This window comes from Oryza sativa, chromosome 3 (assembly GCF_034140825.1).
Source record: "Oryza sativa Japonica Group chromosome 3, ASM3414082v1".
Classification (NCBI taxonomy): domain Eukaryota; kingdom Viridiplantae; phylum Streptophyta; class Magnoliopsida; order Poales; family Poaceae; genus Oryza; species Oryza sativa.
The window spans coordinates 24,382,069-24,403,935 of NC_089037.1; the positions used below are offsets into that span (position 1 = coordinate 24,382,069).

Sequence of the window (21,867 nt, forward strand, 5' to 3'; positions counted from 1 at the left end):
ACTTACATCTGGCCAACAAGTATTTTCTACACACTTTGTCCTCACTCGTGTACACTCGGGAAGAATTTTCCGGTCGGCACTCGTGTACACTCGGGAAGAATTTTCCGGTCGGTCACCCATCCCTAAATTGCACCAGGCCAAGCACGCTTAACCTCAGAGTTCTTTCGTCCGGAAAAGAAGTTACAACTTGTTGATATGAGTATTCTATTAATCTTATTGAGCCCTGTATCGAGATGTCACATACTCACCCCCTTAAGACACCGATGTCCTCATCGGTCAACCCTAGGCCAGGAACGTCCCCTCTTGGCCACGTCTGTGTGTCCAGTACCAGCGCATGTGCCATGCTGACCCTAGGCCAGGAACGTCCCCTTTTGACCATGTCCGTGTGTCCAGTGCCAGCGCATGTGCCATGTTGTGTGACCACTCCGGGTCCACACCAGCCATGCGCACCATGCCTGCACAACTGCGACACGCGCGTCCGTGAAACCGCGAGAGTCGGCTTTGTCAATTTGTAACGACCCGCCTCTCCCAGGCCGGGCCCACTTACATCTGGCAGCTTGCGCACCATGCCTACACAACTGCGACAGACGCGCCCGTGAAACCGCGAGAGTCGGCTCTGATACCAATTTGTAACGACCCGCCTCTCCCAGGCCAGGCCCACTTACATCTGGCAGCTTTTATAGGTTATAGACTGCCCTCACAGGCCAACACAAGTCTTTTTTGCACACTTTGTCTTCACTCGTGCGCACTCGGGAAGAATTTCCCGATCGATCACCCAATCCTAAATTGCTCTAGGCCAAGCATGCTTAACCTCAGAGTTCTTTCGAGATCGGCTTCCGGAAAATAAGTTGCAACTCAAAGTTCTTTCGAGATCGGTTTCCAGAAAAGAAGTTGCAACTTGTTGATATGAGTATCCTATTAATCCTATTAAGCCCTGGACCGGGATGTCACACGCACTACCACAGAAAAGATTTTTCAAAGTCAAAAACGATTTTTGCAGGTAGGTGGGTGGCCCGCCTGTACCCAGGTGTCTACAAAAATTGTATTTTTATATGTGGGTAGAGCAACCGCATGCGAGCGCTTAAGCCATCGGGCTACGAAATTGACAATAATAAAATAAATTCCGAAAAATAAAAACCCTAACCCTAGATCCAAAAGTTGCCATCGTCGTTGCTCGAAGCCGCTAGCTGATCATCATGCGAAGGGGACGGAGAGGCGGTGGTATCCGCGCGGGACGGGGGGAGGGCGTCGGATCTGCCCCTCCCGTTACCGCCATTGGCAGATCCGCGCGTGTGGAGGATGGAGAGGCGGCATGAGATCCACCCCTCCTATCGCCGTCGTTGGTGGATCCACTCGCGTGGGGGCCGGAGCGACGGCTGGTTCCGCGTGGGAGGGGGGGAAGGCGTCGAATCTGCCTCTCCCATTACCGCCATCAGCAGATCCGCGCATGTGGAGGAGGGAGAGGGGGCTAGATTCACACGGGTGACGGAGGGGATGCCGGATCCCGGAGGGGCACAAAGCCTAGGCACGCACCGGAAGCAGACGGCGTGGTGGCTGAAGCAGGTGGTCAGGTGGAGTTGCAGCATGTTGTTGGAGTCGGAGCGACGTGCTGCCAGGGATAAGCCGCTACCGCCTAGCTTCCTTGGGCTTCTCCACCCACCAACGCCCTCTGCTGCCGCTAAGAAGGAGAGAGATATTGCATGATGACATGTGGGCCCCACATTTATATTTTAATTCCTTTGATGACTGGTCGGCCACGTGGATGCCACGTCAGCGAAAACCACTCTCAAATCAACAGAGGTAGTAGTTTTACACTATTTTAATAGCTGGAGGAGTCAATGGACCTGGTTTTATGGTTGAAGGATACAAATTACTCCCTTTGTTTTAGGTTATAAGACGTTTTGACTTTAGTCAAAGTCAAATTACTTTAAGTTTGACTAAGTTTGTAGAAAAAAAGTAGTAACATTTTTAATCCAAGTCAAATTTATTATAAAAATATATTCAATTATTGATTTGATTAAACTAATTTAGTATTATAAATATTACAGTATTTATCTATAAACTTAGTCAAACTTAAAACAGTTTGATTTGACCAAAGTTAAAACGTCTTCTAACATGAAATGAGGGAGAAGATTCGACTTATTTAAGTCTTTCCTTTTTCTTTTGTGCAAAGTGTGCTCACATTGGGCATGGGCCCTGAGCCGCCGCTGCCACCACTATGGGCTTAAGTTAGTCACCTAACCCATTAGAATTAGTTCACCCGCACCTATGGCCCAAGGCCCAACTTACTCCCCCGTCTTCCCATTTCTCCTAACCTCTTTTTTTTTCCCTTCCTATTGTCACTCTCCAGGCCGGCGATGGCGCCGCCGCGGAAGGCAACGAGCGGGGGAGGCCGTCGGCGGCGGCCGGAGCTGCTTGGCGGCGCAGGAGGGAGCTGAGACCGGCCTGAACGAGCTCGCTCGCCCGCGCGGCCGGGTTCGCAGCACAGATCCTCAGCAACGAACGGAGCAGCCTCTCGCGCCAGCCCGCGGTTACGGAGACCTTGGGATTCGCTATATTCTTCTAAGCTTTTATATATTGTAGTAGCAGAGCAGCAAGCTTTTCTTATTGATTCGCTGTATTCTTGCAGCTAACGGTGATCTTTACTATTAAATATATTGCTCTAATGTGCATGTGATCCGGAATCGGCATGATTCTGAATATCTCATTATTAATCATCTTGAATTGCTTTGCTGTTCTTGTTTTGAGGGCAGTATTACTTTGCTGTTAGTCCTGTATTAATGCATTGATCGTCTTGGATTTTTGTAGCTTACGGTGGTCTTTACTAGTAGTAAAACTTGCTCAAATCTGGCAAATGCTGGGCACAACTCTCATCATTAATCATCTATTCATCTTGGATTTTTAATCCATTCATCCATGGCTATGGAAATCCCTGATGACTTTTAGACCGGCTCACCGGCCTCCTTTTGGGTCTCTGCATATATAGTGGATACAGATGCTTATAGCACTACGCACTACAAGTCTGAAGCAGCGATATATCCGGATTCCTGAATTCCTGATGCAGGTATATAAAACTCTGCTAATTAACCTGGGTTAATTACAAGGTGCAGCACTTCATCTCATATAGTAATCTTTATAAAGCAGTAGTACTGGAGAATATTTTTTCCTTGCTACATTATACATGTTCTATCTTTGTCTTGCTTGTTACTACGAACGAGGGGAAATCATGAGATTCCCTGCCAACTTTGAGTGAAAAGGCTATGCTGATCTCATATAGTATAGTGCCAGTGCCTATATATGAACTGTCTTTCCATGGGATTCTCTTTTACTACACATATATGGCTATTGACTATACACCTTCAATTGGTTCATCCTTCACTATCTCTTTGAAAGATTCTTCATGATTGTTCACGTTGACTGCATCTGTCACTTGTGCTGGTTTCTGTGTATATATACATCTACCAGTAGTTTCAGGGCTTTTCTCTGATCTGCATCACCATCAGCTCGTAGAACTTCTGTTCTGTGTGCAAAGGTAAGACTGCCTTCTTCTATATCTTGCGTCCTACCTGAGAGGAAAGGGCTACAATTACTGTTTCTTTATATCAATTTCATTTACATGCTTGCAAACATTGTTTTTGTTGGATATCAGTACATGAACAACGACATATATAATCCCTGGCTTTGATTTGTTTAGTAGTACCATTTATTGGTTGATTTTGATTGCTTTGCTCCTTTTCTGACTTGCTGCAGAAATATATAATGGTATGTAATTTGCATTTTTTTAGTTAAGAAAATCTATGTTCTTCTTTTTATCATTTTCTGTTGGAGGTAGACCAGGAAGAATGCCACCTCTGAGAAATATGGATGAGGAGTGACATGTACTATTACTAGAACTGGCATAAGTGCTCTTTAGGAAGAAAAAAACTACCTTTTGCTAGCGTGTTTAGGATCTGGTTTGTTCAGCTTGGTGCACATGAGAGTACTTGTTGATTACTTGCATCTTCAGCTGACGCAACATATGCTACAAATTTCAGTTCACATGTATGGCTGGACAAGGTTCCCAAAAGAAGAAATCTTGTGATTGGTCCAAAAGATATGTGGACCATTTGAATGGAAAGATGAAGTGCTTCCACCTGCAAATGAGTGCTAATTTTGGGCATAGCATGGTAAGCCTGCAACTAAGATCACTCTCATTTATTCGCATGTTCTTCATGGTGGATTGGTTGGATTTTGCAAGTTGTTAGTTTAAAGCTGCTTTGGCGAAATCGATTATGTTCAATTGGTATCATTTTAACTAAACATAGTGAAATGAGAGCTATCACAGGAGCAAAATTTCAGTAGCTAAAAACCTTGAGTTTCATCATAGCAGTTTATCATGTAAAGATGAAGTATCAAAGTACTCGTAAGTCCTAAGCTGAAGTTGATCAATATATCATGTTCTCTAAATAACAATGTCCTGTTTTGTCATTATGGACTTTTCATTAATATTAAATGCGATCTTTTTCATCATATTTCCTTTCCTCCACTATTGTAGGAAACTAGCATTTGCTATTCACACCATTATGTTCCTTTTTTTTTTCTACAGACCATACCAAACAAGTTCTTGGACCATTTTGGTGGGACGTTGTCAAGAACCATTGAACTAGTATCCCCCAAGGGTATTGTGTATATTGTCAAAGTCACCGAGCACATGAATAAGACAATCCTACAGTGCGGATGGGAGGCATTTGTAGATGCCCATCACATAGAAGAGAATGACTCCTTATTGTTCCGTCACATTGAGAATTCCCGCTTTGAGGTTCTGATCCTTGATTCTGATGGTTGTGAGAAAGTCTTTACCTGTGCTGGCATAAAAAAGACTTCTAGTGTTCAAGAAAGAAATGCAGCTCCAGTTGATATTTCAAGGAGCACTCATGATGAAACCACACAATCATCAGGGAGTAAAAAATTTGTTAGATGCCAAAGGGCTAGTGACAGTCAGCGTGGAAAAACTGCAAAATTGGCAGAAACATCTTCGTCTGGGGAATCAGGTTTAAAATTGACGATTCTCTTCTTCATGAACCTTTTTGAACCATGCATCAGCTAAACATTTTCATTTTAGATTTGCAGTACTCTGAAAAATAGATTTCTCTATATTTGCCTTATTGAATATTGTGAAATGCACAGGAGAGGAGGGCACTGACAGCAGTACTTCTGAAGATGAGTCATCCTATGAGCTAGATGATCCTCAGATGCCTCCAGGACGTAATTATGTCTTATCGCGTTGGACTAGTCTATCTGAAGCACAGGAAGAAAAAGTAGATATGCTTGTCCAGGACATTCAACCTGAAATTCCTGTATTTGTGGCTATCATGAAGCATAGCAATGTTAACTCACGTCGTGCTTGTCTTGTAAGTACTTCCTTTTAGTCAAGTAGATAGTTCAAATCCTGCATGTACTAACTTTTGGGGTTTATGAATGCACCCTTTATTCCATGCAACTTACACAGTATAATTGTTCTTTTCTAGATATAATGATAGTAATACGACAGAGTGAGTTACTTTGAAATTAATAGAAATGGTAAGGTTACCTTGCTATCATTTGAGAGCCTAGATTAGAAATGCTTGTAATCAATAGAAAACGATGAGGATGCATCAGATAAGGTTATTCAAGTTCCATTTGGAGATAACTCCATTTTTCAATAAACAGCATGAATTGTGCATGGTGTATGGTTAGTTGTACAATATGCAGCCTTTTTCTTTCAGTAGAGAAGGCTGTTAAATTTGCTCTGGTCTATAGACCTTTGCACAATGCAAAATTTATTTTCTCTTTTCTCTATTTTACATCACAAAAATACATTTACAGCATCATATTCTGTCTGGATCAGGTAATTCCTAAGCGCTATGCATCTGCACACTTCCCACTTGAAAGTCAAACCATCACACTTCAGCGGCAAGGCAAGAACAAGAAGTGGTATCCCATGTTTTACATTAGGAAAGATGGATCTGGATACATGCTTTATGGGTGTTGGAAAAACTTTGTTCGTGACAACCATGTGAAGGAGGGAGACATGTGCATCTTTCACCTAACAAAGTTTACTGGGGGGGAATTCGGAGCAACAGTCCATCTACTCCGTGAAACAAAATCTGGTTCCTTAGGTTCATTCCATACTAGTCATAAAAGGTTTGACTTAAGGGATGGCAGAACGTGGCCGAAAGTGACTGGTGTTAGAAGAGTAAGTTCTAGGCCTTACCTGACAGCAGACAGAGTTTCTCTGACTGAAGAACAGGTCAGGAAAGTGGAAGAAGTTGTTCACTCCATTCAATCTGAAGGTCCCATGTATGTGTCAATAATGAACAAGAGCAATGTTGGTACCGATGGGCTCTACATCATTGTAAGTCTTGCTATTTCCTGGACACACTTCCATTACTATTTAGCATTTATTATTACTACTACTACTTGTCAATAGGCTGTAGTTGGTATAGTTTGTTTTCTTGAATTAGACAATATGTCTGGATCTAGTAAGTAATCAGTATCACCACAGCACTTAATCGCACTGTATCTTGAACATTCACATCCAAACAAGCCTTGGCAATTGGAACTGCAATTTTTCATAACCCTTGGTGTAATTTAAGTTGTTCATGTTTTCGGATATACTGGCTAACCTATTGCTGTACTGAACACTGTACTGTATCCGAAAACAGATCTTTGGCAGGCAATTCGCGACAAGGTACCTCCCGGAAGGGGAGCAAACTTTGACGCTTCTGATGACGGGGAAGAGCAATGCATGGCAGGTCAAGATGCGCCCTCGGAGCGGCGATGCGCAGATGATCACCACAGGCTGGCGCCATTTTGTCCATGACAACCATCTGCAAATTGAAGACATCTGCCTCTTCCAGCTGATGAATGATGAGAGTAAGCTTACCATGACAGTCCATATCATTCGTCGCAACGAGAAGAGCTAGTTTCCCTCTGGTGGCACTTCCATGAGAAGCGTTGGCTTTTATTCTAGTACTTTATTTATGTAAGCTTTTGCTGGAGTAGTGGATTTGAATTCTGAAAATTGTGGTTATGCAATACTAATTATTAAGAGTTAGCTACTTTTAAACAACCTCGCTGATGGTACTTGTCCTACTTGCGACCGCTAGAGGGTAGCATTGCAAATTTCTAAATTTAGTATATAAAATTAATTTGCGCCTTGCTCATCATTTTCTGTGTTCACATCAAAGATGATCCCTTATCCTTTCCTATGTATATTGCGAGAGGGTTGTGTTCTTGTAAAGCATCATGTATTAAGGTCTAAAGGATTACTGCAAAAGTATTTGAAATATGTAGGGAATAGCAGTATGGCAAAAAAGAGATAATGAGTGGGGGAGTCAATGGCCATGCAAAGAGAGGTTGCAAATACTTTTATGGGAATATTGGTTTCTCATTATCGCAATATTGAGTTAAGAAATATTTCATGTAAAAGTTATAATACACTATAATACTATAAAAAATTGTAATACTTAAATATTTACCATTTCACCATCATCTATTGCATTTTTTGTGATTTTTATTTTTTTTTCTTTTCACGCAAAGCACCACACGAGAAAATACAAAGCTACTTTCATCTATTCTCGTTGCGTTGTTCTTTGAATTAAGTATCGACGTCCTCCAAGACTGAAAGAAAACCTGTTGCAGTGATTTGTACTGCATTTTTAAAATTATTCCTTTTCCGGGAAGCACCATATGTGCGGTAGTAATGTTTTTCGGGAAGCCTAAAGAAGGTCCTTTAAAAGAAAGACTTGTCTCTGATACCAATTGAAAGGATCTTGATGATACCAAGAGGAGGGGTGAATAGGCGTTTAAAACTTTTAAGTAAATGAGGAAACTAAACTTTTTCAGATATTTAAAAATATTTTTGGATATTCCGAAAATATCATATTTACAAACAATCTAGCAAGGCAACTTAGAAACAAGCTAGCAAGGCAAGCAAAATGGAATAGTGGCACAAGTAGTAGGTGGATTACACAAATAGCAACTAAACTGGATTACAGAAATAGCAACTAAACTACTGGCAGCACCAAATAGCAAAGCTAGAAGAGTGAGAGAGAGAGAGTGAGAGTGATCACTATGATTCTTGCAAGTCAATATGTTACCAAAGTTCAAATCCTTGAGGAGATTCTACTCTCCATTGAGGAGCTCACAATAAGCCGCGTCTCTTCCAACCTTATCCTTGAGGTTGCACAAATGCACTCATCTTCCACTAGTGGTATTTCTTTCATTTCGGAGGTGAGATCCGACCTTCATAAACTTTCCTCAATATACCACAATTGAATCGGTCGCTTGAGATCGAAGCCTAGCCGTCTATGTGTCCTCAACCACCAAGAGTAACAAATGCAACAAAGATTTCTTAGGTTGGAACTAGTGTTCACAAAATCTTTATGAAGTCAATAGCAAGCACTCACACAAACTCAAATCCACTACTCTCAGACACACATGAAATCCAAACTTGTAGATCGGTGGAGAGGAAGAAGTGAGAAAGCAAGGCTCAAAGTAAATCTCAAGAAAATCAAGCCAAGGGCACGATGTGTTCAATGTGAGCAGCCTCCTTGACTTGAAGGGGTTATAGCCATAGCCTCAGATCTGCCTGTTAGGGCGAAGATTTCATTTTTGTCGGAAGTTCCCGAAAAGTGTAAAATTTCAGCATGAGCACAACAAGAAACTAGGCAAAATACCATTTCGGGGAATTCTGAAAATATTTTGGAAAAACCTGAAAATTACTATAGAGAAAAATCAAATTTTGGAAATTCCGAAATGCATTTCAGAAATATCCAAAAAATACCAGAGAGCAATTTGCTGGCCATATCATTTTCGGAAATTTCCAAAAAGTACTTTCCGAAGTTTCCAAAAATCACCAGAGAGCTTTTTCCATGGCATAGCTTTCTGGAAATTTCCAAAAATCATTTTTAGAATAAATCCAAAAATCACCAGTACTTAAAAATCCAAGAATGAAAAACACTTCAACAAAAATTTTGAGCACCAAACTCATCCCTAGACATCAAGATAGCATCCCCCTTAATAGTACATTTTTTGTACCAACTAAAGAACAAATAGAAAAGCTATACCAATACTAATACATTTACGCCATATTTTTTTCTTTGCCTTGATCAATGAATCACATCATCTTGATCTTTCAACATTTCATTTTGCCTTTCTTCTTCACCAAGGGTTGATCCTCAGCAACTTGTGGCATCCTATGGCCTTGATCGGTTCGTTAGTATTCGGCCAAGCACTTGCTCATTTACCACTGTGCCTGGTCCTTCGGTGCCAAGCCCCCGCTTGCCCTTCTCCCATGCACGGTCTATCGCATAGCCAAGTCTTGCCAACCCTTCACCGCATCTTGCCATCTCCCGTCACTTGTAGCCTTGGATCACAATGAAACCTCATTGTGTTGCTTCTTCTTCTTCTTCTCATCTTCATCGGCTCTTCATTGGACTAATCCATTGCTTATACACTCAATAAGTGTATTAGTCCTTTAATCGTTTGTCATCAATTAACCAAAACCCACTAGGGTCGCAAATGCTCTTTCACCTTAATTATTTTCGTATGCGAGAAAAGCGAACAATTGGCACAAACATGTGAACCAAGTGGGAGGTGAGGGAGGAAGTAGCGCACATTGAAAAGAACAGTTAGTATTCTGTTAATGAAATTTGTGGCGAATATTGCATTTCCTCAAAGGTTTTTAGCATGAATAGTTTATATATCATTATATTTGCATTTAAAAGTAGTTTTATATGATGTTGATTTTGTAGTTGTACCTGATAAAGGTAGTTGTAGAATATGAGGATCGTTGGCTAAAGTATACACGAGATTATGTAAAGAGATGAGAGTTAGGGAAATTTATACAGGTTTAGGTCCCCAGCTTATAGGTAATAGCTCTACTCCTGTCGACTAAAGCTGGTGTTGTCATTATATATAAATATCCCACAAGTACAATATTGAGGATGACCTAATCTAATCTCTGTCAGCCTGGCGGCATAAAGCTTTGACATGTGGTCGACGACTTGAGATAGTCCATTTCCTCGAATAAGAACTCACCGATATTGAAGGTAGCTCTAGTCAGCTTTTTTTTTAGCTCCGTATCGGGTCTTTCGAGGCTTGCCTTCGCCTATGTTGACTTGTCTTTGTCTATACTCTTTTGTCCCCTCTTCTCCTAGGGGTTGGGGTTCTTGCATTTATACCCTCGAGTACTACCTTATCTAAGTAGAACTAACCAAGTATGGATACGATCCGAGTAGTCATGGATCTGATCAGACAAGAGAAAGTATATATATCTGCAATCTTGGACATATACGCACAAGGTGCAAAAGTTTTTTATATGCATGTACTTATATTTAAATACCTATATATTGAGCTACCTGACATGCTTGGGGACTTTATGGTTTCTAATCAGTTTATTCGAGTATTTTAGGAGAAAATAAATAAAACGATGGTTTCTCCGTCGAGATTTTATTTACACAAAAGTTCTAAACTCTATCAAATTGTCGGATCCAACCACGTGATCGTTTCACCTTCCAAAAAGGTGTTAGTTCTCGGGTCAAACTTTATCGGCTACCATACTGATAAAATATTCTATATCAACAACTCGACTCCTTCTCTTACATTTGAATAGAGTTCGAGGGCTAAGTAAGTTTGGTGGGGCCCACCATACATCAAGTCCTATATGGAATCAAGCCTCATACGTATGGGAAAAGTCCTGAGTAGATAAAAAGAAAAGTTTCGGATAAGAAAATAACATAGTCCTGTTTAGGCCCAAACTAATTTTACTTGTACAAGGGAGCACTCAGAGTATAAATACAAGACCCGCTAGAAAAGAGGGAACATAGAATCCAACAAGCCTAATAAGAGCACCCACTATGGTAAAGTAAGGTGCTCTCTATAAAACACGTACATCTTAGCAATAGACTAGATTAATAGTAAACCACCTCAATAGTATGTCTATATGGGTATCTATAGCTCTCTAATACATTGCCTCGTTTTTCTCTATAGACTATCTTCAGGTTAGTAGATAGCTTTGCTCTCTCTTTTCATTTAATCCCTTCCAAGTAAGAAAATATGCTGACATGGATCTCTTGTAGAGAGCCTATAAATAACCATTGCGGGTGCCCTAAGAGCCAAGAGGCACAGGCGGATCTAGGGGTGGTCCCAGGACCACCCAAAAAATCCTAGCCCAATACATACTCCCTCCGTCCCACAATATAAGGGATTTTGAGTTTTTGCTTGCAACGTTTGATCACTCGTCTTATTCAATTTTTTTTTGCAAATATAAAAAACGAAAAGTTGTGCTTAAAGTATTGTAGATAATAAAGAAAGTCACAAATAAAATAAATAATAATTTCAAATTTTTTTGAATAAGACGAGTGGTCAAACGTTGCAAGCAAAAACTTAAAATCCCTTATATTATGGGACGGAGGGAGTATATACATATGTGAAAAAAAAACTTTTGAAATAATAATAAAAAAAACTTGTTTTTAATTTGTTATGATGCACATTTGATCCATTTATAGTTTTAACTTTGTTATATTTAGGGTATTTAAAATATTATATAAGTTCCCAATCTCACCGAGTTCCTTCTCGAGAAAGCCGACAACAACTAGTCGTCGACTACATGCTCAAGCTTTATGCCGCTATACTGATAGGCTAGATTAGGTTTTCCTCCCCATTGTACTTCTGAGAGATAGTTGTATAATGGCACCACCGCCTTCGGTCAATAGGAGTAGGGTTATTACCCATCAAAATGAGTCCAAACCTGTATAAAAATTTATATCTTCCTCTCTTTATCGCAATCTCACGTATACGCTGATTCAATATACCCTATACTTAAAATGCCATTATCGGGTATAGGCGTATAGCGCATCAACATTTGTATTGTATAATAAAATATAATGCCTCAAGAATGTACTGAGTACGTCTCAATCCACGTGTTTGAGCCGTAATTAAGGCTCTTATCCCCTCAGCATTCATCTTTGACCCTTAGGACTTATTATCCCTATTTTTACTGCTTCTTAATACTCAACAAGTTCCCATCATCATCATCAGCTGCTTAGTGTGGGTGTGATGAGAGAAGGCCGCAGGAATCCGATGAGAAATACACCAGCACTCCTTAAAATAGCGCGGCAAACGAGGAGGAAGTTACAGGTAGTTATGACCTTTTCCACCCCTAAACTACCCTTATTAAGCAAATCAAATCAGCGACTTGGCCAGCCCAGGAGCCTCACTTGGCCTTGGGAAGTTGGGAACTCATCAGGCGAGTTCGTCCACCAGCGGGCCGGAAAAGCGCAACTGCTGCAGCGGCAAATCTCCCTTCAAGACGACTATTCCAAACCCAGAGGTAGTAACTCTTTGTTGTTAAACAACTAAGTACTAACAAATTAGTCAAAATTTGAAGGTTTCTGTCTTTTTCTTCTTTTAAATTTGAAGGTCTATGTCTTTTTCTTTTTTTTTTTGTTTTTGTATATTATGATCCATAATTTTTTTAAGGCGTTGGGTGTTATAGGTGTTTTAGCGTCGGGAGTGATCTTGAGGTGCTTGTATGATGGTGTTTTCGGTGTGAACCCTTTCTTAGGTCGATGTGTATCTCGTCTCTATCAATGAAATAAGACAGGGTTTCTACCTTCGTTTTTTCTTAAAAAAAAGGAAAATGAACAAACGAGGAGAATCATTTTCTATTTCTTAATGTGAACAAGATTACTTCCCTAGGTTTGGATTGTGATAGAGTAAGGAGCAATTTCAAAGTCATGACAAAATGGAGAATGAAACGTCCAAGGTTCTAGATTTGTTCAGTAGATTGATTATCTGCACTGGTTGTATAGCTGACTAGAGATTGGACAAAAGAAACCGGTGATTTAATCTGGCTGTTGGATCAATTTGTCACGTAAGGAAGAAGACTGCTGTTGTTATGCCTCAGATTCTGTTGTAATACATTAACACTGTAAAAATATTTGGAGTTTTGACATAGTCTTTCCGACAGATATATTCCCATATCATTTTCGTATCTCTAACATAAATATTCATTAAGATGTTGATTGCCAAAGTTTTACTAATTTTGACTGTCTGTATTCCAGCGCAAGATCGAGTAATCATGGTTATTAGTGTGCAGATAACTCCCTAATAAATCATCTTACTAATTTCTTTGGTTAGTGGGGGTTTTCATTAGTTACCTTATTGACAGCACGCTCATTGGAAGTTCAAGTGATTCTGACTTTTGGTCTTGGACCCCCTTTTGTTCTCTGCATACAGTTGCTTGGTACTCCCTGTAGGTTTAGTTTTGAACAAGTACAAGGTCTTCAGAAAATAAATTTCACCACTATTTTTTTATTATAATATACATAGAAATATCAACAAATATATGGTTTTATTTTAATACTAATCTATACATATGGTCTCCATATTTCTTTGACAAATACTTTAGAAATTATTCATAGTCAAAGATTTTAAAGTTTCATATCAGCTTTGTTCAAAACGATAAGTATTATCATCCTGGAGAGATCGAGAGAGTATAATATAAGCTCCACATAACTTTGAGAAGCACCTATCCTTGCTTAGGTGTCCATTTTGATTTAAAATACTACTCCCTCTGCCCCTAAATATAAGAGATTTTGGTTAAATGTGACACATCATAGTATAATGAATTTGGACATGAAACATGTCTAGATTTATTGTACTAGGATACGTCATATCTAACCAAAATTTATTATATTTAGGGACGGAGGGAGTATTAACCTCTTCATAACTTCCCCGAAAAAAAAAAACCCTCTTCATAACTTTTTTATCTCTATCTACTGCTCCACAGTATAATTCTGGTGATAAAAAAGTACTCTCTTTGTTGATTAGTTGCATCTGTACCTTTAATCAGCACTTGCTGATTAGTTGCATCTTCAGCTGACATAAGCTACAAATTTCAGTTCATATGGCTGGACAAGGTTCCCAGATGAAGAAATACTGTGATTGCTGCAAAAGATATGTGGACCATTCCAATGGAAAGATGAAATGCTTCCACAGGCAAATGAGTGCTAATTTTGAGCATAGCATGGTAAGCCTGCAGCTAAGACCACTCACTTTTAGTCTCATATTCTTCATGGTGGATTGATTGGATTTTGCATGTGATTAGTTTATCGCTTATCTGATGAACTTGATTAAGTTTCAAGTGGTATGCTAATCAAACATGCTGAAATGCAAGCTAGCATGGGAGCAAAATTCACTAGTTAAAAACCTTGGGTTTCTTGATAACAGTTTACATGCAAGGATGACTCATTGTACCAAGTACTCCAAAGTCCTAAATTCTAAGCTGAAGTTGATCACTATATCATGTGTTCGAAAATAAAAATGTTTTGTTATGCCATTGTGGACTTCTCATTAACAATATATCAAGTGTTGTATGAAACTAGGAATTGCTCTATTCACACCAATACCATTATGTTACACTGTTATTTTTTTTCTCTACAGATCATACCAAACAAGTTCTTGGACCAATTCGGAGGGAAAATATCAAGAACAGTTGAACTAGAATCCCCCAAGGGCAACGTGTATGTCGTCAAAGTTAGCAAGCACATGAATAAGACAGTCCTCCAGTGTGGATGGGAGGCATTTGTAGATGCCCATCAGATAGAAGAGAATGACTCCTTATTGTTCCGTCACATCAAGAATTCCCGGTTCTGATCCTTGATTCTGATGGTTGTGAGAAAGTATTCTCCTGTTCTGGCAAAAGAAGGGCCTCTGGTGTTCAAGAAAGAAATGCAGATCCTATCGATGTTTCAAGCAGCACCCATGATGATACCGTGCAATCATCCGGGGGTGAAAGATTTGCTAGAAGTGAAAGTGGTAGTGACAGTCAGCATAGTAAAACCGCGAAATTGGCAGCGACATGTTCATCTGGGGGATCAGGTCTAAATTGCTGATTCTCTTCTCTGTGAACCTTTTTTGTACTATGCTTCAGCTACACATTTTTATATTAGATTTTATAGTTAACTGAAAAGTGGAGTTTTTTTTTTCTATATTTGCCTTGTTGAGAATGCACAGGAGAGGAGGCCAAGGAGAGCAGCAGTTCTGAACATGAGTCATCCTATGATCTAGTTGATCCTCAGATAGCTCCAATGCCTGGTTATGTCTTGTCGCGCGGGACTAATCTATCTCAAGCACATGAGGAGAAACTAGATATGCTTGTCCAGGAAATTCGACCTGAAATTCCTCTATATGTGACTACCATGAAGCATAGCAATGTTAACTCACACCATGCTTCCCTTGTAAGTTCTGCCTTTTTTTTAATCAAGTACATAGGCCATAATCCATGCATTTTACACAATATAATTGTTTTACCTATTTATAAAAGAAACAAAATGCAGTGAATTAGATGCAGGCATCCCACAATCATTTGAGAAGCTAGATTAGAAATGCCCATGATCGGTAGAAAGTGAGGAAGATGCATCAGGTATAGTTATTCAAGTCCTTCAATGGAGATAGCTCCATCAGAGGTATAGTTCTGTAATTGGTAGGAAAAAAAAGGAGAAGAGCATGAATTGTGTGTATGGTGTATGGGTAATTGAATCAGAAATGTAGCTTTTTGGATTAATTTTAGTAGAGAATGCCATTAAAGTTGCTGTGGTCTGTGCACCTTAATTTGCACAATGAGCTAAATTTATCTTTATTTCGTCTTCCGTTACATCATAAGCCACAAATTATGTAGGTTCAGAATCATTTACAGCATCAAATCTCTCTCTGGATCAGGTAATTGCTAAGCATTATGCATGTGCGTACTTTCCGCATACGAGTCAAACCATCACACTTAAGTGGCATGGCAAGAACAGGAAGTGGCATCCCAAATTTTACATTAGGAAAGATCAAGTTGGGTACATCCTTCATGGGCGTTGGATAGACTTTGTTCGTCACAACCATGTGAAAGAGGGAGATATCTGCATCTTTCACCTAAAAAATTTTAATGGGAGAAAATTCAGGGCAACAGTGCATCTACTCCGTGAAACAATTCCTCACTCCTTTGGTGCACTCCATATTCCTAAAAGGTTTGAATCAAGGAATGGCAGAATGAGGCTGAAAATGACTGATGATAGAAGAGTAAGCTCAACTGAATGTAGGAGAGGGACAATGGAACCTTCTACAACCAATGTCAAGAAGGAAGCGGACAATGGTAATGTTGTGATACATTGTTATTTGCTCTTTTGTGTTACATGTGAAATTTTTTGTTGACGAGAAAATGTTACTTATTCAGAACAATGCAACAATGGTCAAGGAAAGCGTCAGGAACCTCTCAATTTTGATGTTTCTGTGGGGAGTTCTAAGCCTTACTTGACAGCAGACAGAGTTTCTCTGACTGAAGAACAGTTCATGAAAGTGGAAGAGAATGTTCACTCCATTCAATCTGAAGGTCCCATTTATGTGTCGATAATGAACAAGAGCAATGTTGGTACCGATGGGCTCTACATCATTGTAAGTCTTGCTTTTTTCTGGACACACTTCCAGTACTATTTAGTACTCCCTTCGTTCCAAAATATAAGGATTTTTAGGTCATTGAGCAAGAACCCCCCCCCCCTCCTATATAGTACTGGATAGAACACATCCTGGTAGGCTAGTACTATGAATTTGGACATTTGGACAAGACTTCTGTCAATATTCGTAGTATTATGATAAATCTCATCCGGTACTATTTGCTATATGATGGGGGCAGAAGAAATGTACTAAGGTTATGTTAAAAGATTCCTCTTTAGTCATTTCAGTTGTCATTTTTTGAATTTTGAATGTATTGCTTTGGATTAATTGAAGTGATATGAACCATGGGAATCAGTGTAGAAATCCTTATATTATGGTACAAAATTTGAATCGTAGAAATCCTTATATTTTGGAATCGAGAGAGTACTTATTTATTACTGCTACTTATCAATAGGTTGTATTGTTTTTGTTGAATTAGGCAAGATGTCTGCATCTACTATTTCGAGATGTTTGTATCTTGAACATTCACCATTCACCATCCAAGCAAAGTCTGGTAGTTAACTAGAGTTGTTCATATTTATGGCTGTATTAGCTAGTACTAACCTGTTGCCGTAATGAACACTGTACCGTATCCGAAAACAGACCCTTGGCAGGCAGTTTGCTATAAGATACCTCCCGGAAGGGGAGCAAACCTTGACGCTCCTGACGACGGGGACGGGCAAGGCATGGCAGGTCAAGATGCGCCCTCGGAGCGGCGACGCACGGATGTTCACCCTCGGCTGGCGCGATTTCGTCCGCGACAACCGTCTGCAAACTGAGGACATCTGCCTCTTCCAGCTGACGAAGAACAGTGAGAGGGGGCTTGCCATGAAAGTCCACATCATTCGTCACAACGAGAGGAGCTAGTTTCCACAGCTTCTAGTAGTAGAAGATCAGAGAGATGGACCTCTAGTAGCACTTTTTCATTAGTGGTAGACTGGCAATGAGAAGAGTTATTAGCTTCTATTTAGCTCTTTCTTTGTGTAGCTTTCTGCTGGAGTTGAAACCTGAAAATTATGGGCCTGTCTAAATAATGGTTAAAGGAGCTCTCTACTGCAATATTTATCCAGAGTTGGCAGCTTTTAAACAACCTCGCTGATGGTAGTTGTCCTACTTGCGAATTTCTACACTAAGTACAAAAATTTGAGCCTTGTTTGTCAGTTCTATGTTTACATCGAAGCTAAACACCTGTCTTTTTGTTCAAGAAAAAGAAAAGGTGCACGCGCACACGCACAAACACTTTGAGTTTAGAGCAATTTTGATATATATATTTTTAAACTTATGTTACGTCCATAAGCTTCTCAATTTCAGCATTTATCTTTTCCCTATGAGTACAACACTAAGATGATGAAAAACATGAAACATGTATGTATATATGAATATTTATCCATTCTAGAATATCATCGCACGGAGGAGATACAATATTATGAGGGTGTTGTGTTCTTGTAAAGCATCATGTGGGAATGTTTTATAGCAGAAGTATATGAAATATGTAGGGTATAGCACTAAGAGGTAGTGAGGTGGGGAATCAAGAACCGTGGAAAGATAGGTTGTGAATATTTTTATGGGGATATCGGTTCCAAACTATCAAAATATTGACTTTAGAAATATACCACGTAAATATAATACACTACAATAATACCACAAAAAATTGCAATGATAGATATTTACCATTTCATCATCCTTCGTTGCACTACAATAAATTAAATAAATTAAGTAGCTCAACCGATTAGATTCCTTGTGATGGAACCAACCCATCAGGATTTAAGTTAGGTTTGACAACGATGTTCGCATTTTACGGTCAATTATTTTTTTAGTGATGGGCGACGTACCAATCGAAAAGAGAGGCGTTGACTTGGGTGTGCCTGTGTATGTTCATTACCCGTTATGAGCTCTTGCGTTCACCCACAATTTCTCACACGCGAGTGCACTTATATTAGAATTCTAGTGATCACTCAAAGGGTACATGTATTATGGAAAACCTAATACTTATGTAAACCCTAACAAAAAAATCGTCTAAATTCAGAAAAAAAAATCCCATATATAGATGAGATGATGTTACATAACCACATAGAAAGTCTTGTCCAAACTCACTTTGTCTATGAGATATAAAAATAACAACAAATACACGTATGGACACTCCTAAAGGATTTCTTCGTTCCAATGCGAATGTGTCTCTAATGGATGCTCGTACAGAATTAAAGTAGGATGTTCGCCTCTAATAGAAACAACTTTTTTAAAAAAAAATAAAAGAGCAGCTAGCTAGTCTGGAAGATTGAAGAGAGAGACGGTAAAAGCCCATGGGCCAAATCCAACACCATCTCATACTCACACTAGGCAAAATCGGGATACAAAATCGTCCTTGCACCGCAAAACCAGATATGCGGGGTCCCTCAACTGTATAAAACCGGTCACCCGAGGTTCTTAGGTGGTTTTGACACCGGTTTTGGTCTACCTAGCGGCTGAGTCAGCGTAGGACCCATGTGGACCCCACATGTAAGCCTGCCACATTATCTATCTTTTCCCTTTTCTCTCTCTTCCTCAGATGGGGCCCACTTGTCAGGGATATCTTCTTCCTCCTTGGCTCCTCCTTCCCTGCGCCAACACAGAGAAAAGAGGGAGAGGTAGCTGGGGAGGAGGCCGCCGGGGCGAGGCGGGAGAGAAGGGCGGCGCCGCGACGGTGGCCGGCGGCGGCGGCGACCGCGGCTGGAGACAGCGCTCGGGCTAGGACGGCGGCGGCAACCACGAGCGCCGCCTGGGAGACCTGGCAGAGATTAACCGGGAAAATGTGAGCTTGGATCTCACCTTGTAATTCTCCATGAGAATTGAGAAATGCGTGAATTAGCGTTCTTGCTTTCTTGGTAAGTGCGAATTAAGAGAAAAAAATAATTCTTTTTCTTTAGTTCGTGAATTCGTTTAGCTAGAGATGCTCACAAGAGGGATTTTGGAATATGGACCGATGCTTCTTCTGTTCCATGCAGCAGCCGTCAAACGATCCTCGCGCCGCCGCCGCCGCCGACGCGTTGACGAGGCGGGGTCTCAGCTGGCGGTGCCCCCGAGGCCGATGCCGCCGCCTACCCCTCTCACCGCACCACCTTCCTCTTCACGCGCCGGCTCGCGCTAAGGCTGCTGCCGTTCGTCGCTGTTTCCCGCGGCGGAGGTTGGTGGAGGTCGTCGCTGTTTCAAGCTCATCCTCCCTCTCTCCTGGCGGCGGAGCAGCAGTGCACGTGGCGGCAGCCAACAGCTTGAGCGCGCATGAGGAGCTAGCTAGCTACTCGCCATGGCGGTAGCCAACCAAGAGGCCATGGCGCCGAGGACCGGCAACATCGCCACCGCCAACCCCGGCTGCCCCAACTGGTACGCCGTCCTCGTCATCGACCAGCCCTCCAGTACGGCCGCCGTCGCGGCGCCGCCCTCCTCTCCCGCCTCACCCCGGCGGCCTCCTCCCCAGCTACATCTTCCTCTCCTCTCTGTGTTGGTGCAGGGAAGGAGCCAAGGAGGTAGAAGATACCCCTAACAAGTGGGCCCCATCTGAGGAAGGGAGAGAAAAGGTAAAAGATAGATGACGTGGCATGCTGACACGTGGGATCCACGCTGACTCAGCCGCCACGTAGACCAAAACCGGGGTAAAAACCACCGAAGTATCTCGAGTGACCGGTTTTGTATAGTTGAGAGATCTTAAATATCTGGTTTTATGGTTCAAGGACGTTTTTTATCCCGATGATAAGTGTACTTTTTCCTAAGCCACTGTCAAGTGTCAACTCTTGGCTCTCAAGCCTCACTTAGCTAGTACTCCCGCCATCTCATTTATTTAACGACGGTTAGTTCAATTTAAATAGGAAGTAATAATTAATTACTCCTTCACTCTGAGTTTTCTTCAGCCAATCAATTACGGAGCAACATATGACAGAAACCAATGGAGATTGGACAGATTTTTTAGCATGTAGGGATGTATATACCCCAGTTCTTTATGAACTTGATGATATTTTATTCCAATATGGTCTGGAAAAGAAAATTCTAGTCCAATTTATCCACAAACGTAGCAACACATAGCTTGGATCATCATACCTACCAGAGTACAATAGATCGTACAAATGAAACAAAATTCGAATTTCACAGAAACTACATTAAGTACAGAACAGCATAATGCATTCCGAGGTCCTAACCTGAACTGACAGTGTTTTCCCCAGTCCTAAAACAAGAACAATAGCAGGAATCACACTACCACATAAGCCTGAGGACATAAAAGAAAACAAGCGATCTATGGAATCAATCTGTTTCATTATGTAAAAATGATGGAAGCAAATCTGTTTGATACCCAATAAACCTTGTTTCACCAACTCACACGCAAAAAATTGTGCCCACTGCTGGACATTCTAGCTTTGAAATTGCTGAGATCCTGTGTAGAGTTGTTCCTTCAATCCGATGCCAGTTGTAGAAATTTGCTTGCAAATCTTAGCTTCCAAATGCAACCAGAGTGACACCTTGTTGTTGCACCTTCCAGTATAAACGAACTCACAGCCAACTCAGACGCAGACCCAACTCACCCAAGCTTGCTGATTGATGCTGTAATTACCAGGCAAAAAGCAGTGATGAAATCTTGCATGATCAAACAAGAACATGTATCAGAGTACCAGAGCATGGAATTTTGTCTGAATCTTTTGACTTACTAATGTTCAGTTCAGGACTTCAAGTGTAACAACGACAGGTCTGGCACAATGTGTGGGGTATAATAAAGATATAATTAATAAATGTCCTTAAGACCCATAGAAAAATTCATATACAAACTAAGAGGAAACCTTTTCTCACAATAAGAACGTCAGGCAACGCATAGGAAACTGAAGAACCTTCAGTATTTTCTCGTGGGCAGCCACAGTCAGGTTACCATCTAATTTCTTCTACTGCTTACTCAGTGCTTTTAGTGTTTTCCTTTCCTCCCTACTTGCTGAGTTGTACTGCTTGGGTGTAGGGTAGGCAGCTTAACATATCAAACACAATTCATTTTCCTGGTATAATTCCAACCACGCAGCATTAATTTGTTTATTTACCCAAAATCAAGGTTGGAAGGACAAAATTAAGATCAGACATAGCATGAACTTTCTCAGGAATTGCTATTGCAAACAGGATGACGCGTCAAAGAACAACGTAGTGTCTGTTGAAGAGCTACAGATTTGTGATGAGTTGGAGGCTGACAATGAGGATTTAGAATGAGAGATCATCGACGATATGTGTCGCCTCGCTCAGCATCTGCAGAGGCTATATCAACTGAAGGATTTGAGAGAAATTGCTGGCTCGGCTACTAGTTACCACTAACCAGCTGCCGCTCTACCATACAACAATTGCATTTCTTTCTGAAATGAATAT

At 40.8% G+C, this 21,867-nt stretch overlaps 2 protein-coding genes and 2 long non-coding RNA genes across 6 annotated transcripts; 3 read left to right on the forward strand and 1 right to left on the reverse strand.

The window, feature by feature from the left end:
* The first annotated feature begins 2,278 nt into the window (after positions 1–2,278).
* LOC4333466 (B3 domain-containing protein Os03g0620400-like) lies at positions 2,279–7,187 on the forward strand. 3 transcript variants are annotated; one of them, XM_015773124.3, is made up of 7 exons: positions 2,313–3,064; positions 3,466–3,532; positions 4,035–4,166; positions 4,586–5,030; positions 5,167–5,390; positions 5,867–6,373; positions 6,684–7,090. In XM_015773124.3, the coding sequence occupies exons 3-7, from the start codon at positions 4,044–4,046 to the stop codon at positions 6,942–6,944; spliced, it is 1,560 nt and encodes a 519-aa protein (XP_015628610.1). In that variant the 5' UTR covers positions 2,313–3,064; positions 3,466–3,532; positions 4,035–4,043; the 3' UTR covers positions 6,945–7,090. The 3 variants fall into 3 exon arrangements, with proteins under 3 accessions (NP_001404640.1, XP_015628610.1, XP_015628611.1); XM_015773125.3 differs by having other exon boundaries at positions 3,469–3,532; NM_001417711.1 differs by lacking the exon at positions 3,466–3,532 and having other exon boundaries at positions 2,279–3,064; positions 6,684–7,187.
* A 5,045-nt stretch (positions 7,188–12,232) lies between these two features.
* Positions 12,233–17,590, forward strand: LOC9268513 (B3 domain-containing protein Os03g0620500-like). The gene is given in 8 exon segments (XM_015774746.3): positions 12,233–12,355; positions 13,929–14,056; positions 14,470–14,677; positions 14,680–14,907; positions 15,043–15,266; positions 15,748–16,165; positions 16,247–16,464; positions 17,107–17,590. Coding segments are annotated over 7 exon segments (1,683 nt in total). The 5' UTR covers positions 12,233–12,355; positions 13,929–13,933; the 3' UTR covers positions 17,371–17,590.
* A 934-nt stretch (positions 17,591–18,524) lies between these two features.
* Positions 18,525–19,586, reverse strand: LOC107280258 (uncharacterized). The gene is made up of 2 exons (XR_001544284.3): positions 19,438–19,586; positions 18,525–19,267 (listed from the first exon to the last, which is right to left on the reverse strand). It is a non-coding gene; the product is annotated as an uncharacterized lncRNA (long non-coding RNA).
* Positions 19,220–20,250, forward strand: LOC107280257 (uncharacterized). The gene is made up of 2 exons (XR_001544283.3): positions 19,220–19,364; positions 19,485–20,250. It is a non-coding gene; the product is annotated as an uncharacterized lncRNA (long non-coding RNA).
* Positions 20,251–21,867: the final 1,617 nt, after the last annotated feature.

Excerpts from the sequence above, each read along its gene's own strand:
- LOC4333466 (NM_001417711.1), top strand. The coding sequence starts at position 2,996 with ATGCTTATAGCACTACGCACTACAAGTCTGAAGCAGCGATATATCCGG. Across the intron at positions 4,167-4,585 it reads CTAATTTTGGGCATAGCATG|ACCATACCAAACAAGTTCTT; the intron begins GTAAGCCTGCAA and ends TTTTTTCTACAG. Across the intron at positions 6,374-6,683 it reads CCGATGGGCTCTACATCATT|ATCTTTGGCAGGCAATTCGC; the intron begins GTAAGTCTTGCT and ends ATCCGAAAACAG.